This window comes from Homalodisca vitripennis, chromosome 2 (genome assembly GCF_021130785.1).
Source record: "Homalodisca vitripennis isolate AUS2020 chromosome 2, UT_GWSS_2.1, whole genome shotgun sequence".
Classification (NCBI taxonomy): Eukaryota; Metazoa; Arthropoda; class Insecta; order Hemiptera; family Cicadellidae; genus Homalodisca; species Homalodisca vitripennis.
Genome location: NC_060208.1, coordinates 102,740,972 through 102,754,397, shown reverse-complemented (window position 1 = coordinate 102,754,397; position 13,426 = coordinate 102,740,972). Strand labels below are relative to the sequence as shown.

At 34.3% G+C, this 13,426-nt stretch overlaps 1 protein-coding gene across 2 annotated transcripts in view; it reads left to right on the top strand.

The window, feature by feature from the left end:
• Window positions 1-685: 685 nt before the first annotated feature.
• Window positions 686-13,426, top strand: part of LOC124354487 (ubiquitin carboxyl-terminal hydrolase 7) — a 191,287-nt gene continuing 178,546 nt past the window's right edge. For both annotated transcript variants that reach the window (XM_046804985.1, XM_046804983.1), the window contains exon 1: window positions 686-857. In XM_046804985.1, coding sequence (XP_046660941.1) covers window positions 707-857 — 151 coding nt within the window. In that variant the 5' untranslated portion in view covers window positions 686-706. The remainder of the gene's footprint in view (window positions 858-13,426) is intronic.

Genomic DNA, 13,426 nt, shown 5'->3' with positions numbered 1-13,426 from the left:
CACTGTACAAAGTTTCATGTTTGTACGTTTACGAGTACAGAAGATATTAGACCGTTCCAAGATTTTTAAGCACCCTGTGCATGTATGTGTATGTCTTCAAAAAGGCATATTATATATGTATAGCTCTCTTTAAAAAAGGATTTAGTTTTGATTTGTTGTACAATGAAACAAAGGAGGATCAAACTACGCTCAATGTAACGGCCACAGTACATTCTTCACTACTATGTATGTATCTATCTGGTGGAGGAAGCAAAACCTTACATCTATTAATGTATGTTATTTAATTGTTTTAAACCTAGTGAATTAACTCTAGGCTGAGTTTGCCAGAAACAATGTTCTAAATAACTCCCAAACATTTTTGAAGGGTTTTAAACTAAATGTATTGTTTTTCAAATAATCAAACTGCCAAAAGATTAAATAGTTTGAAGTAATTATATACACTAGTCCACTTTGTACATGAAGGAATTCATGTAAGGGTCTTGAGGGAAAACGAAGTAACGGTAATTATGAGGTGTACAATTTACTTGCTATCTATTAGGCAAACAATAATCATAATAATAATGCAAACAACGCGTCGTCTAAGTGAAACGGTCGATGTACCGGTAAATGATTGATATGAACCGGTTGCAAACGTAACCGACCTGATAGTGGTTGATAAGGCAGCTGATATCTGCTGCCCCGTCAGTGTGACGAGCCGCCTGGCAGGATGAACCGCAACAACGCAGGACTGAATTATTTTGTTATCTACCTGCAAGAACTGCGAGCGACAGTGGTGGCGACAATTTCTAGATGTTCACGACGATGGGTGAGATATTGCCGCTACTTGCTTATCAGACTCACCAGGATCATTTTCATGGGTGAGTTCGTGCATAACCTATAAAATTGCAGTTAAGGGGACAAAATGATCTGCAAGTTTATCGGTTTCTAATAAATATAAAATTCTACATGATATTAAAATAATAATGGCACTATCTACCTTATACGTTTTGTTAAAATCCTGTTTAAATTATTTTTTTAACTTTAAGGTATTTCTTAGTCGGCGTTTTTTTTTCTTGGTGGATTCGCCAAAGTGTAAGTAATAATAATTGCTAAAGAACACAGCATTAAATACCCAACAAATACCATTAATTTTTGAAACGCCTTTTATTCCACAACCCAGCTAAAATAATGTTACAAAACAAATAAAAAAATCATCATAAATAACTTTGTTTATATTTATACAAATTTGTCCTTTTATTTAGTGTTTTTGCATCCCATCTAGTGAGAAACATATATATTTTTCTTTGTTCAACCAGTACTATAAATTTTTTTTATTATGAAGTACAAGTAGTTTGTGAGTTAAGAGCCAATTAGGATTATATAAGAATACAACATATTTATTTGTGAAAATGATATAAGAATTTCCGTAAAAAGAGACTAACAATTAAGACTTTTCTCTGATACTGGTTCAACCATTATTTATGTTACAGATGGTTGACTACACACAGAAATAGGAGAAAGTAAGAATTTTTGGCAGTTCAATTATTGAAGTACAAATATACTTTTGTTACTTTATTGCCGAAGGTTTAAGGTCTACTCTTGGAAAAGAGAATATATTTTGTGCTTAATTCATGGTGTAGTCCTACGATACAGATAATCAAAAATGTCAATCGCATAGATAACTGCGTGGTTCTGATTAACAGAGTAAAATTAAAGGTACATTTTCGCTTGCTGTGTTATATTGTGGTTACATAATATGTAACCACAGTTAAAAACTTTTTCACTGGTTCATTCCTATACATGACACTCGATACTGAATTCATTTCGAAAATCTTAATAGGCCACTCACAGTGAAGTTTAACAGAAAAGTACCTGTACCTGTCTTTCGGGATTTTTGAGTAGAAAATTTATGGTAGTACGTAAGAGATAAAAATTTATATAACACAAAATTTGTTATAGTGTAAAAAATAATGGGTAGGTTGATCCAGTGTCATTACACACTAAAAATAATCACGCGTTGATAAACTTATGAAATTGATGAAACCTTTAAATGTAGGGGTGGAATAAATTTGAAATTCAGGGGAAAACTGTATTTCACGCGCAGGTGAATTAAACTAGCCTGCTGAATAAAGCTGTAAAATTAGAACAAGACAACCCAGCTCACTTAGTCTTCTACTTTAGTACAACTTGACTAGTCACTGATTTACATGATAACAAAAAATTGGTTACTTACCTATATGTGCAGATCAACTTATTCGGCTGATAAAGATTACAGCTTGGTTGAGTATTCTTCAAATCACCTTCACCTTCGCATAATCTTTAAACCCCGTTGTACTGACTTGCTCAGAATATAAAAAGTCAAGCCCACTTCCTGGTATACTTAAAACTTGGAATTGGGCACAGTTTAGTTTGTGTAATCACTAGAAAACTCCTGAGAGCAGGTAATTTCCTCATTAAAATAAAACAATGGCTGACCGGTGCAGTCTTTACTCCCAAACTATGTTCCGGGCAAATAAGAGGTCGTAGCTTACATCCGTAGCAAAGTCGTTAAGGGTTTTAAATTTCCTACTAAAAAGGTCGTAATTTTTTGCTGTACTCCAAGGGTTAAGTCACAAAAAGCCCTCAAATTCAAAACCTTGTTTAAATCCAAAGATAAATAATTACTGCGGGCTACTTTTAACTCTCTGGCAAACCCGATCTCCGATTTCAACTTATCACATAAATCCTCTCATACATAAATTTGTTAATATAGCCCCCCTCAAAAAGGCCAGTAACTGGATTTTTCGGTTTGGATCTATGGTTGAAATTAGTTGTGTTAAAAATTTAGCTAGAAAGATAATGACCGCCATCTTGAAACTTGGCTAACTAACTTCATTAGGCTATGCACAAATACTTTCTATGAACCAAGTATTACCTGAATCTGTAAAAAAACACGATCGTTATCGTGTTCACAATTGGGTGTGTACGAATTGTAGCATAACCATTTTTAAACTGTCGATAATTTGAAACAAGTAAAGATACGACAGTGATACTTTACTGTGATACTTTATTCATATTTTACGTGTGTTACGTCTAAATATAGACAAATAGTCATGCAATATACAATATTGTAGCTTAAGGAACTTTTGAGTTATGAGTGTTTGTGTAAAAAACAAAGATACATACAAAACAAAAATTAAGCATTTTAAGACAGGTGTTTATCGTTTACAGGAACCTTTTGATTTATGTTTACATGATTAATCACTTAGTAAAAGTGTTAACGTAATTTTGAAACACTATGTATTTGTGTATACATTGTATATATATATATATATATATATATATATATATATATATATATATATATAATTTCAATAAACATTGAATCACAAAAAGTACTTGCTCCGCCGGGAGTCGAACCCGGATCTCTCACTTGCCGGGTGAATGTGCTACCATTGTATATATATATATATATATATATATACAAATACATGGTGTTTCAAAATTACGTTAACACTTTTACTAAGTAATTAATCATGTAAACATTTAATCACACATCTGTGTGTGTATATATATATATATATATATATATATATATATATATATATATATATATATATATATATAAACACACACACACACACACACACACACACACACACACACACACACACACACACACACACACACACACACAAACACACGCACGCACGCACGTGTGATTAAATTTAAATCTATCACTTGCCAGGTAAATGTGCTGGGTTCGAGTCTCGGCGGAGCAGGTACTTTTTGTGATTCAATTTTTATTGAAATTAAATTCGGCTATTGCCATTTATAAAAATATTAAAAAGTAGTTTGACAAGTATTTGGTCATATTTATGTTTGATCATATGTTCGTTTGGTTATTTAAACGCATATGTGTCAGATACGACCAAATACAAAATAATTGAATCGTAAAAAGTAGGAGCTCTGTGATGTAATGGTAGCACATTCACCCGGCAAGTAAGAGATCCGGGTTCTAGTCCCGGCGAAGCAGGTACTTTTTGTGATTCAATGTTTATTGTATATATACTCTTCCAAGTAGTAACTAAACAAAACAGAAAAACCAGTGTTCATGTTTTAATTTTCGAGTTCACAGAATCCTTCATCAGAAACACACTGATTTAATAAAACATAGAAACAGAACCCAAACCAAGAATATTTAAAAACATAACCAAAAAGAATTTTAACAAAATGAATACCATGAACAACAAGTTTCCAATCAGCTGTATTTGGAACATTTCTAAATGTTTACATTGAACTAAAAATGTGTGTGTGTGTGTGTGTGTGTGTGTGTGCGCGCGCGTGCTTGTGTGCGTGTGCGTGTGTGTTTACGAGATTTGGGGGTCATGATCGGTATATATATGATAACCGATCATAACCCCCAAATATCGCAAAACATTCCGTAATCGACGATCTGAATAGGCTAAATAGCGATGCAATTCGTAAAACCACTGCACCACGACCAGTAGTAATAGTACCTGTCCGCGGGTACATACAGCGCATACACACGTATGAGCCGAACTGGTAAGCCTAATGGTAGGTAGAAGTCATTCAGGTTTCTTTATTACGGATGTTTTCCAGATTATAAAGATATTAAGTAATATTAATAAACTAATCCTTGATAAAAACCGAACTGAATGTAACTAAATAATAATTAAATTCAGGAAATAATGATAATATTCAAATTATGAACAAATAAGCTAAAATGTATAACGTTTTATAGAATTTTACAATTAACAAGGAGATACAGTTTTTTCCCTTTTTAATTGAGTTTCTGTTATTATAAATGTCAATAAAATAAACAACGCCATAAAAATATATTAGCGTAAATGAAAATAAGGAGGTTAAAATAGATTGTTCAAGGTTTTTTCCACCCATCTAATGAATTTTAGACGGCTATCTACAATTTAAGTCATACCATGTCTACTATCCGTCACAATGGTGAAAAACCCAAGGAAACCTAAAAAGGACATTAACAATAAAACAAACCTCGTGAACACGCCATGACATCGAGGCAGCAAAACATAGGCGGCTGTATTTATTCTTCCTCTAGCAAATAAATGTTTTTCAAAAATAATTGCTGTGCCAAAATGTAGGATGGATGGCAGTGTTCTAAATTGAAAATTTTACAAATGTAACTTAAGTTATTATGAGTTAGGCGCAACATTTTGTATGAATGTTCTCTAAGCCGATTCTATTACATCATATTTTATAAAGGCCTAATTTTGAGCGTTGTAGGAAATAATAGTGGATCTTTTATAAGCAGATAATCTATGTATTCAGATGTGCTTTATGAGAAATAAACAAATTTCGCCAAATTGAATTCATTGCAAATTTAGTCATGGTCGATTATTCTTCAAAATGCAGTCCCCAAGATAAGCGGCTTGTTAAAAGCATACCCAGGTACTTGCTCTTATTGAAGAATTTAATGCATACTTTGTCCAAATGTCGTTAGATTTGAGTTTTCCACCATTTCTACAAACCAATATGTAAATTTAGGTAAATTCATTTTTTAAATTCCAAGCCTCACAATAATGTTCTAGTCTGTTATTCATGAGAGTATTTATTCGTGAACCAAAAGGGGTTATCTCCTCTCCTCCGCTTCGGGCAAATCATTCATGAATAAAGAAAACGTTAAAGTCTGAGAATACAGCCTTATATTAAGTCTATTTTAGTATTAAGACTTCTGCTACATCTCCTTTACATTAGACACTAGTACTTGTACCATCATAATAATCAGTTAGAAAATTTAACATTTTCGTCGGAAACCTGTATCCGATAGTTTTTTTAGTTTACTGCAACGCTCTCCTGCAAATAATTTTGACATCGAAGAAAAATCGATAAAGACGCAGTATAATTTTGCTTTTTTGTTCGATAGATCAAAATTAATAATGTTTGAAATATTAAATATACTTATTATCAATTGTTGAGTACCCAGTATGCGTCACAGCCCACGGATTTTACAGCCTCGTACATTGAACTTCTTCCCTTGTGCGAGTATATGACCACTTGCTCTGCGACTAGGGACAACCGGTTAATTTATCAGTTCATGTCTACAGAGAAAGGGTTATGGATACGTGATCTCGGTGTCGTTGGCGCCTCTACAGTCCTACCAGCTGATCAAGTAACCCAGTATTACCTAGGCGTAGACAATGTATACTGTCGAGTGTTATTTATTATTATTTGTCTTTTCATTTAATATTATTTTATTGTAAATTCATACATATATTTTTATATTTACGCTGTACGTTTTGTTTTTGTCAATACTATAAAACATGTAATATAATTAGTTGTTATAATTTATGACTTTTAGCACTTATAGATATTCAAATTATTATTGTTTATAGTTATTAGTTTTAACTATGTAAATTACTAATATAATACAAACATTCGTTTTCCTTTCGGCTCAATCTTATAATATGTTTTCGTTATAAACTATGTGTATCTGCAGTCTATTTTCTGTTACTCATTACATATTAATTTTTATACAAATCTTCAAGTAAATTTAATTAATTCTATCTTGAATTACATAACAATAATATTATATTCCATGAGTAAAAACATTATATTGACATTTAAACCGACATAGCCTAGTATTAATTAGTGGTGTTGTATGACATTGTGCTGTATTGTTAATCATAGAGTAAAATGTGCAAAACGTTAATTTTTAATACAAACCTGCTTATTACTTTTGAAAATTTACATGATCTATTATTGGCCGAATACCCAATCCACAAGATTTTGCTTGGGGGTATGAACAGTATATTATACATTGAGATGTTTTAAGTTTTTTTCTGGCTCATTGTCTAATTAACATAGTATATTCTTGGTAAAATAAATACACACAAAACTATGGTTTTATCAATATTTCGGTGTTTAATTCTGATTATGAAATAAAATACGATTCTTTTTAAAATACTTTAATCTCTTTATTAACTATATATTATTTTGTATTTATATTAGTATATAAAGAGTGTTAGTGGCACCGAAATATTATAATGTATTTAAACTGCGTTAAATGTGTAAAATGCTTGTCACTCTATATTTATCTATACTATAGTATAAAAGCTAATGGTGTCTCTCTGTGTGTATGTGTGGGTTACCCAATCACGTAGAAACTACTGGACCGATTGTACTGAAATGTACATGGACATTCTTAAGATCCCTGGTTAACATATAGGCCTACTCTTATTTTGAAAACAAATATACACTTTTAACATTTTCTTGGTCGTGGCAAAAAGACAAACTCAACCAACGTTGGCGTCGTAAATATAATTTACACGAACCAGAAGTGTTCTTATATGTGCAAAGTCTACGAAATTGCGTGCGAACCCGCATGTAACTGCTAGTATTTTACGTAGATATTACAAAACTTAACATATTTTACAATCAATTAATGCAGCGGTACTTACTACGTTGCCCTCGGGCGCATGCGGCCCTTACAATTTTTTAGAACTATATTAATTTATATTTATTAAGTACTAATGTTTTTAATTTTTGTAAGAGCTGTAGAAGTAGGCTAAAATATTCAGGACTTTTCATCTTTGTTTAAAAGCACTAAATTACTAGCAGAAAGACAGACAAAATCCGGCCCCCGACATCAATCTATGAGTTTTGCCAGCAGCTGCTACAGAACGTACAATGCATGTACTGTACTGTATGGTTGGTTACTGGAGTAGCCTAAGCTGTTCGAGCACAAGGGTAGGGGGCAACAACTGTGCGCCGTGGAGGAGTTGGAGGGTAACAGTTGCTGACACGCTACTGCTCTTGCTACTGATGTTCTATTGGCTCTTTTTTGATATGGTTATTGTCTACTCACAGATTCCTGTCACTGTTCTACATACAATAACCAACAAAGATTACATGTAATCTTAAGATGCAGGAGAAACATTGTTTAATATTATTTAATGAATGGATGAGCCACCCACATGGGCTGATCAGAAACATCGGTAAGAAAGCGTGGGGGCAGAGCCGAGCAGTACAGTACTGACAAATACCGAACATACTTCTGATCAGCGACCTCGGTGAGAAAGGGTAGCGGTGAAGGGGCAGAGCCGAACAGTTCCGACAAATCCCGAATATACGGCTGATCAGTGACCTCAGTTCGGAAAGGTTCTGATTTTTTTTATCTATTACGATTTAATGAGTCGTTTTATATCCGAACATAACCCAAAAACGTTGAAATTATATAGAACGTATATTGAACAGATCTGAAAAACATACGAATTGTTATTCAATTAATTATATTAATATTGGACTTTTTTTATAACTACTAAGGCACTTGATAGAATTTGAGTTGGTGCACAAAGAATATTGTAATAAAATGTCATAATTTCATCATATTTTGCATTTAGGCTAATAACGACTGTACATATATTATTATGCCATTGAAAGCTATTAACATTCAAAGTACAAAGCAACACATTCAAATTAATGAAAAATCCTGAATATTTTAGGTACTTATACAGCTTTTACAAAAATTAAAATCATTAGTAAGAGGAGCTCGTGAACAAGCGTTTGGGGAATTGGGCGGGCTCATTGCTGGCCGCACATGCGCTTAGCATTTCCTTGCCATTGCACATACAACCATAGCTTCATAACCTAGGCAGTAAATAATCTAAGTGGTTGGATAAGAAAATTTGTGTGCACCAGGATGACGTAGCGCGGTCGCGTCGTCTACAATAGCTGCTTTTCAGACATGTCTTAGGCGCAATTCACACTGAACGAACGTCGGGCGAAGACGTGGCACGGACGAGGCAGGGACGAGGCAGTGATGTGGCGTGTGCAATGCACACTGGCAATCACAGACGCGCGACAGTCGTGAGAAAACTTGTCAGTACAGTGGTTTTGAATGTAGTTAACTGTTGTATGTTATTACATTAAAGAAACAATAAAACATGGAGAGCAGTGACGAAGATGATCAAGATATGTTAGATGTAGTGTTCGTAGCCAATTTACAGAAAAAGAGAAGATTTTGGGTTCATCCACTGTGGTTAAGTAAGAGAGATAGTGGTACATTTGTTGTGATGCGTGAGTTAAATTTATATCCACAACGCTTCCAAAACTTCTATAGGATGTCCCGTGAGTGTTTCTTCGTAGTTTTGGACCTTGTTAAGGATTTTCTGCCAGGCCTGATCCTGCGCACTTCTGTTGCAGTAATCTGAACGACTGTTGTCGTACAAACATGGATATTGTTCAACTTCCTCACAGAACTTTATGTTGAACTCGATGTCGTCTCGGATTGTAAAAAGGAACAGCACAACTAACCACAAATCACAATATTTTGCCTTCCGAACACAAGGGGCATGCCTCTTTCAATAGGCCACGACAGTTAGTGAAGGGACGTGGCGGTGGCGGAAGGGTGGCCGCCCACGCCACGTCGCCTGTCTGTGCATTGAGTCATTTGTTTACATAGGAGAGACGCCGAAGGGACATATGTCCCTGCCACGTCTCCGCCCGACGTCTGTTCAGTGTGAATCGCGCCTTAACTGGAAATCTTTCATGTCCACGCCACTTGTAACTTCTCGCAGTCAGTTCCAGTTTTGTTTAGTTGAGTTTGAGCGCTCGCTATCGTTTGCTCTGCGTTGTTTATGTGATTTTATTTTTCATCAGTGTGTCATCCTCCATATTTGTAAAACATTTTTCAAGATATCATAAGAACCATTGAACTGTAAAATATGGCAGGTGTTTGTTCAAAGAGTAGAAAACAAAAACTAGATGAGGAAACCCGTGAATTTCGAGAAAAGTTAAGAAAAAAGTTTTTCTTTGCTAAAGGTAAGAGACATGCCAGCCTTATGTTCAGTAAGTATTTCGTAAAAATGTTAATGGAAGCAAACAGTACAATTTCAATAGACGTTATTCTACTTTTCATTCAAATGACTAAGCTAAATATTCAAAATAATCCAAGCTCAGAGAAGAAAAAATTACAAACTTTGAAAAAGTTCGTTGGTTTTGAACGAAACACACTTTTTGGTGCAATTAAAAAATGAGCTAACTATACAAAGGCATCTTATCTTGTGACTAAGATTCTAGAAAAAAAAGATAAAACCTTTCTCAGATGCCGAAATAATCAGAGTGTATCATGACTGTTTGTAAACAACTGTTTATAAATTTACCGAACAGTAAACAAATATTGGTCAAAAGACCTGGATATATTATATCCTGTGCGCATTTGTGTGTCACTGAACTCCTCCTAAACGGCTGAACCGATTTGAATGACATTTTTATGTGTCTTGAGGTGGATTTAATAATGGTTTAGATGTACATCTTTTGGAAGTTACAAATTAAATTTAAAATATAAAAGTTTTCAAAGCGTCAGCACATTATAAAATGCAGTTAGGTGACAGTTACATATATTAAATATCCGAACACTATTTGAAGGCGCTAAGTTATGATGTATAACCGTCTGTGGTAATAGTTGTGAAAGTAACGGCTGGAGCGGAAAAATAGTTTAGCTTTATTAACTTGTTGGAATCATCCTACTGAACAAAACAATATTGGAATCATCTCACTGAAAAAACAATATAAGGTTTCACGGTGTGGAAATGAGAAATAACGAAGTTGTAGAACATAAAAATGGAACTACTTTTCAAGCGCGTAGTAATATTTCCATGTTGTACAACCGCGTCGGGTGTCACGTGACCTATTGTGACTGTGATTTAACCTCATAATGACGTCATCAGATGCGCCACTATCTTTGGAAACGTAAATGGAAAAATAATACTGAAATGAGCAGTATTTGACCCAAATTAACGACGTTTTTCTTAATTTCATGCTAAAAAATCAATCAATCAAATTAATTAGTTGTTACCGGGTTGAGACGAGTGACTCCTGCCACTATATAGCACGGGTTGCGGCAGCCCGCGCTGATGTCAACGAAAATAAAACATCCCTCAATATAACACCTATCAGTAAAATATCAAATTATAGAGGGGCTGATCAGAAATATAAATTGAAAAGTAATGCAAAGAAATGTATGTGAATTTTGTAAATAGTGGATGGTTGATCCATGATTGACAAGCACTCACTCGATCCTAACTACAGTACACGATATATTGCAAAGCACTGGACCACAGCCCCGTAGCGCTCAGATAACAGATACGCTATCGGTGTCGGCCGCATATAACATTGAAGTACACAGATATCAAGACACACAGCACACAAACAAAACATTAAATATTATAAACTTAACGATTTGTGTATACAACACCTAAAAACATTATTTGTCATTAACACCCCCCTAAAACCATATAAATATTTTTGTTCAAGAGGATGAGCAAAATACGTTAATAAAGTCAAATTCGTGATTTGCCGGGTCGGCCTTTAACCTCATTGGTAGGTACCTTGATTTTAAAATAAGTGTATGTTTGAACTGAAAACTTGAATGTTAGACCAACTTGATAATAAAGTATATGTACGTGTAGCATGCACGTATAATTTTTTGTGGTTCGCAAGACACGTCAGCCTACCAAACATCGTCCATAATTCAATTTAAAGATATGAGCAGTAATGACCGTCATTAAGTAATTCTCATTAGTTATTAAACGTTACTTTAAATATTGTGTGTTTGTAAAATTAACGTGAATTTTTGTCAGACCATAGATATTAGAGCTGATGAACAGATGATTTTATTTTTGTTACAATTAATCAAAACTGTATAAAACTTACTGTAACTGTACACATCTTACTCCTAATACTATTATAGATGCGAAATTTTCTGTTTTTTGTTTTTATTTTGCGTACAAATTTACCGATTGGGCTGAAATTTGACATGGATATTCTTAGGGCCCCTGGGATGAATATAGGCCTAATCTTATTTCAAAAATCCCTCCAGGCTACCCCCCCCCCATGGTCTTTAAAGTAGCGACGAAATCCGACATTGGTGGCTAAATCTGTGAAATATTAATTAAAAGAGCATTTCCAAAGAAATCAACTGTTTTGTGTAAATATTGTTTATTATTTTCAAATTTTTTACATTTGTAATGAGTATAAATATTTTAACACAGTTTTAGATTTCAACAATTGGGTAAGTACTCAGCTATCTTACAAAATGCCCCAAAACACAAGATGGTCATAATTTAATACCGAAGACTCCCTTTGAAGCAGTCGGCAAGACTTATGCTCGGTGATAGTTCACTGGACTGTGCTTTTGAACTAATGTACTAATTCAAGCTCTAAATCTTCTAAAAATATTACCAATAATGTATTAACTTAATTAATGAATGAATTAATTCTTAGTGTATAAAGAAACAAACGCGTAGTGTCATTGTTAATGTACTTTTAGCAGTACATTTTTATCAAATATTAAGACAATGTTACTAGTCTATCTAACAAAGTAAATTAGAATGGCCATAAATTTAACCTTTTCGGCGTATTTTCTTGATCGAGGCAACAAGGCAAACTCAAAATTTACGGCGGAAATATACGAGCAGATCACTCGTAATACACTCGAACCAGCAGTGGCCATACACGTGCAACGCCTACTATATTGCATGCGAAGAAGCGGGTAACTGCTTGCATTGCAGATACAAGACAACAGTGTAGCCTAACCTTTACTATACACTTTAATACTGTTATCAAACCTAAATTAGTTGTTTTGAATCATCATCTTGAATCGTTGAAATTCCTGGATGCATGAAAATAAATACTTTTATAACGCTCCTATCACAAAATTCCGTTTTATTGAGTTAGCAAAAACTTAGAACACTAGAATTATATTAACATAACTATAAGTGTCACACCTGGGTATTACGGGCTATAAAACACTTTTGTATACGCAGTTATTGATGGAGGCATGGTTAGGTATCTCAGTATTGTCAGTTTTTACTGCGGATCGTCTAAGATCGCTCCTGGGCACGGCTGGAATATTTTCACTGGTCCATTATAACGATCTATGTCGTCAGTGTGTGGCAGCCCTGACATTGCTGCCCCACGGAGTAGCTATTGTGTTGGCGTACACTTGCAAACATCTACGAATCGTAGTGTTGAGTACACAGCAGGGTTGACGCGTAATTAATCTCAAAGCCTTGCTTTGATACGATTCCAATGTTTCTCTTGTTCGTTCGGCTGCATAGCGCCCACCAAGTAGCAGAAATATACATTAATGTAGAGCGTATTATTAGTAGAAGTAATGTTAACTTCAATCCGACGGAAAACGATTATCTTCGGCAAAATAGTGGCATCATAACCGGCAAAAATATGCGAATAATAGTGTTACATACAAGCCATGGTTGACGCCATGGGGATTTTTATTAAGTATTCAAGATATATATAACCTGAATCTCGGAAACGGCTTCAACGATTTTCATGAAATGTAGTATGCTGGGGGTTTCGGGGAATATAAATCGATCTAACTAGATTTCATTTTTAGAAAACGTTGTTTTATCCGTGTTTTCAAGCAATGAAAAAGTGCTTCAAAGTCAATACT